General features: G+C 35.3%; 1 protein-coding gene across 1 annotated transcript in view; it reads left to right on the forward strand.

The window, feature by feature from the left end:
• The first annotated feature begins 1,387 nt into the window (after positions 1-1,387).
• LOC107722943 (endonuclease domain-containing 1 protein-like) overlaps positions 1,388-4,626 on the forward strand; it is an 8,505-nt gene continuing 5,266 nt past the window's right edge. The window contains exons 1-2 of the mRNA XM_016531440.1: positions 1,388-1,669; positions 2,306-2,623. Of these exons, the coding sequence (XP_016386926.1) occupies positions 1,388-1,669; positions 2,306-2,623 (600 nt within the window). The remainder of the gene's footprint in view (positions 1,670-2,305; positions 2,624-4,626) is intronic.

The raw sequence follows: 4,626 nt of genomic DNA on the forward strand, positions 1-4,626 counted from the left end.
TTTTTTTTTAGTTATATCTTTTGTTAGACCTGTGTTATGTGATCTTCATATTTGCTACCACTTTACGTATACATAGTCCATCAACTGATATTTGCGTAATTTGTAAAATGTACCTAGTTAACTCACTAATGTAACTAGCAGTGTTGGGGAGTAACTAGTTACATGTAATGGAATTACATAATTTAATTACAAAATAAATGTAACTGTAATCTGATAAAAATGTGTCATTAAATTGCAGTTACTTATGAAAATGTTAAAGATTACAAAGGGGGTTACATTTGAATATTTTCTCACACACACAGATTTAATTGATTTCTTTCATTGCTGACTGTTCTAAAGTATGAGACAACAAGGTTTCAGGGGTTTAGGACACAGAATAGGACATGTTTATACAATAACTTTTATTTCCTATTTGGGTTTATGTATATGCTTTTTTTTTTTTTAGATTAACTGTTAGATGCCAGTGTTTCCCGTCATAACTATGCAAAGCTTTGATTTCAAAAACAGTACCATAGCTATTAAACTATTTCTTGTTATGATTTTAAATCTGTATTTAACCTCAGAGCAATTTCAAAGTAAAAAGAGGTGCTTTTGTGGTGGCTGTGCTTTAAAAATACATGATTATAATCTTAATTCAAGTGAAGAAGGATTTTGAAAGTCTGACAGTTATCAGTGTTGAGCACTACTGTAAGGTTAACCCTGCCTGCTTTAAATGTTTCAAAAGGATTAACATTTGGAAACATTCGTTAGAATTTTAGAAAAGTAATCAAAAAGTTATCAAATGTAATCAGCTACATTACTTTAGTAAAGTAATTGAAATAGTTGCACTACTTATTACATTTTAAATAGGGTAACTTGTAATCTGTAACCTATTACATTTCCAAAGTAACCTTCCCAACACTGTAACTAGTTAATATAATTCTGTCCTTCAATCCAATCTAATTTTTAATCTAATCCATTAAAACCAAATAAGTATATATTCAGGTGAGTGTCAACTATATAATATTGGATTTTAATCAAATATTTGTCCACAATCGGGCTGTAACAAAAAGTTCAATTTGTGTTCAATTAATGTTATTATTGTTATTATTATTATTATTTCTGAACAGTAACAGTTTTTTTCTGTCGGAGTGGCTTTTCTCCATATTGTTTACAAGGCCTCCTTTTTAGAGGGAATACATAAAGCATTTAACTTCTACAGAAGATCATATATTGTATACTTTTTATACCATCAAATTTAATTTTCTTAAGTGTCAGAAATCCAGAAAAATACGAGGCAAAACAGAGAAATATTAAACACTTCTGTACGTTTCATTCATAAAAACAACCATGAGGTTTTTGTTTTTGCAGAGAACTTGATAATCCATCAATCCTCATCCTCTTCATCATGATGCTGCTTCTTCGTGTGCTGATGCTGTCACTTCTCTCCGGTGGTTCAGCCAGAGTTGTGCAGAATTTTGAGATTGAATGTGGTCAATTTTTTGCAAATGGAAAATCACCAACAACATTTGCTGAACCCCAATACAGGCAGATCTGCCAAACTCTGAGTAATGTTCATTATTATGCCACATTTTATGACACTGGCAAGAAGATTCCCCTGTACTCAGCCTACAAGTTTGAAGGGCTAATGGACTGCACAAGACAAGACAAGTGGTACATTGAACCTCAAGTAAGTGAATAAGTTATGGTATTTTTTGTAACATTACAGTTTTTACTTTTTATATTAATTGGTTGGAGTCATTTCAAATTTACTGATAACACTAACGTCTTTGCTGTTTATCCTTTTAGATTTTGAAAATATTCACAGCTAACATTTAAAGTAAAATAATTAAAAAAAAATTTTTTTTTTAAATAACACTTGTCTTATTTGTGTGTGCCACAATTGCTGGTACCCTATTATGTAATACTTTGTGCAACCTCCTTTAGCTATGATAACAGCTCTTAGTCTTATTTTACACTGTGTCATAAGTTTGAAGAAAACATAACTAACTACATGTATATATAACAGACATTCTGTATGTGTACAGTTACAATGCGCAATAAAAGTAAATCAGATAATCAGATAAATGCTTCTGAAATTAAAGAGAGATTGCTAATATACTTACTTACTAATTACAAAGTGATGTACCGTGAGTTTGTCATTTATCTTGCTGGGATGAAGAACAACAATAGATGTGGCCTAAAAGTGTTTGCCGTATTTTAAACTTTAGCCTACAGAGTCTGCATCATGTATTAGTATGATTTTGTTTCTCTTCTAATGTGAACTGTCCTTAAGCTCACGTTTTCAATTGTTTCACTACTGCAGCTTGACGATAATAATGCATCACCAGACATGAAATTTGAGAAAGATGTGAAAAAACAAGGGCTTGGAGTCCATCAAGCTCTCAATGACGACTATAAGAACTCAGGCTTTGACAGAGGTCATCTGGCACCAGTCTACCAGGCAGAATCACAGAGCTGTGCTGATGCCACCTTCACTCTCACTAATGCTGCTCCACAAAACCTCTCTTTTAACCGAGGTCAGTGGAGGAAACTAGAAGAAAATATTGCAATATTTCTGAACAGTGAATGTAAATTATATACTGTTTACATTGTGACAGGGGTGGTACCAGGTGCAAGTCAAATAAAAAACAGAGTGAATGTGCCTAGTCATTTCTGGACTGCATACTGCTGCTTAGACAACAATAAGAAATGTCAGTTCTCAAAAGGGTTTATTGGAGAGAATAAGAACATTACTCCCAAAGAAAAAACTGTGAATGATTTAAAGACAGAGTTGGCAAAGCTTTATAATGTTGCATCATTTGAGTTGTTTGATCGCTCTACAGAACCTCCAGTGAAGAAACAAAGCGAATCAGAAAACAATGAATATAAGCTCTTTCAAAATAAAGCACCAGTGAGCTATTGTCCGAAAGAGAAATTTTATCAAATGTTTTCTTTGTTGTTATTGTTACTTCTAACTAAATGATTATAATAATTAGCTCAATCATAAAGAAAATCCTTACAAACTCTAGTTTTAATTATCTAATTTTCAATTATTAGATGTTTGACTGTAATTAATAATTGAAACAATTATAATGTGTATAAATTGAGTGTATTATATTACACTAACATGAAATAAAGATTGATTTTTCTTTTTTAATTGAAAAAATATTTTTGGCTCTTTTGGCTCTTTATTGAACAGACATTCATTAAGATTATAACTGATGTTTCGCACATTTCTACTAGTAGATTCTACAGCGTCTAATACTTCAGCTTCATTCATAGCACCCAAAGATAAACTGCAGTGCTTTACAACTATAGGACAGGAAGAGCTAAATAAACTTATCACTGCATCTAAACCAACAACATGCCTGTTAGATCCTGTACCCACTAAATTACTGAAAGAGTTGTTACCTGTAGCAGAAGAACCACTTCTCAATATTATTAACTCGTCTCGCATTTGGCTCCCAAACTCTGGAATAGCCTTCCTGATAACGTTCGGGGTTCAGACACACTCTCTCTGTTTAAATCTAGATTAAAGACATCTCTTTGGCCAAGCATTCAAATAATGCATCTCATAATCTTGTACTGCAGTTATATCTGATCAAATGCACATTATTATTCTTTAGTTTGGGTTTAACAAATCAATTTTGCTTGGTTGGAACAGCAGCTACGCTAATTATGTCTCTATTTGTTTCTCTGTTTAGGATTTACACAAGCTTCAGTCTGGATCCAGAACACCTGATAAGAGATGATGCCAACCCCTCAGAGGACCTTGGATGATGCCAACCCTGAAACAACATACAGAACTACCAAATTTTACTATAAGTTTGATTGCATCATATAATAATTGTTGTTAATAGTGTTCATCGTCTGTTTGATTACGTCTTTAATTGATTTTTCCGTACATTTCTGCCATATGTACATTAACTGACAGTCACCACTGATAAGCTACTACTAAATATTGTAGAAACTTAATTTGCTGTAAAGTTGCTTTGCAACTAACTAAGCTAGCTAATTGCTAAGCCACATCTCTGACACAGTTTAAGTCTCGATTTAACAAATGTATGAGATCATAAGATCATAAAGTTACTGTCACAATACCGCTACTGTGAGGAGCACAGAGCGAGGAACGAGGAGACGTGGAGTAAACTTAAAACAAACAGACTTTAATTAACATCCAAGGAACCAGGAACACACGTGTAGCGAGGAAAGACGAACATTCAGGACCAGACCAAGAACTCAGAACAGGACTCACTATAAATACACCTGACTGGACGAGGGGATGACGAGACACACCTGGAACTAATGAACAATTAACATGGGAAAACTAGGTCAGGGCAGGTACATGGAGTGGGAAAATACAGATAGACACAGATGGACACAGATAGAGTCCATGCGCGTGATATATCGCCCCCCTCCCGGAAGGCACGTCCTCGTGCCGTAGAACAACAGAGGGGGGGCACGGGTGGGAACTTGGGAGGAGGCTCGGGAGGAGGACGGACACCCCGGAGGGGGCCGGCAGACAGAGTCCAGGGAGGTGACGATGGAGGGAGGAGCCAGGGAGGCAACAGGAAGGACTTGGAGCAGGAGGGGCCAAGCAGGACCCAGGCCACAGCCATGATGGCGGCCCACGGTGGAGCCGAC

The sequence above is a fragment of the Sinocyclocheilus rhinocerous genome, unplaced genomic scaffold, assembly GCF_001515625.1.
Source record: "Sinocyclocheilus rhinocerous isolate Xijiao unplaced genomic scaffold, SAMN03320098_v1.1 scaffold3, whole genome shotgun sequence".
Classification (NCBI taxonomy): Eukaryota; Metazoa; Chordata; class Actinopteri; order Cypriniformes; family Cyprinidae; genus Sinocyclocheilus; species Sinocyclocheilus rhinocerous.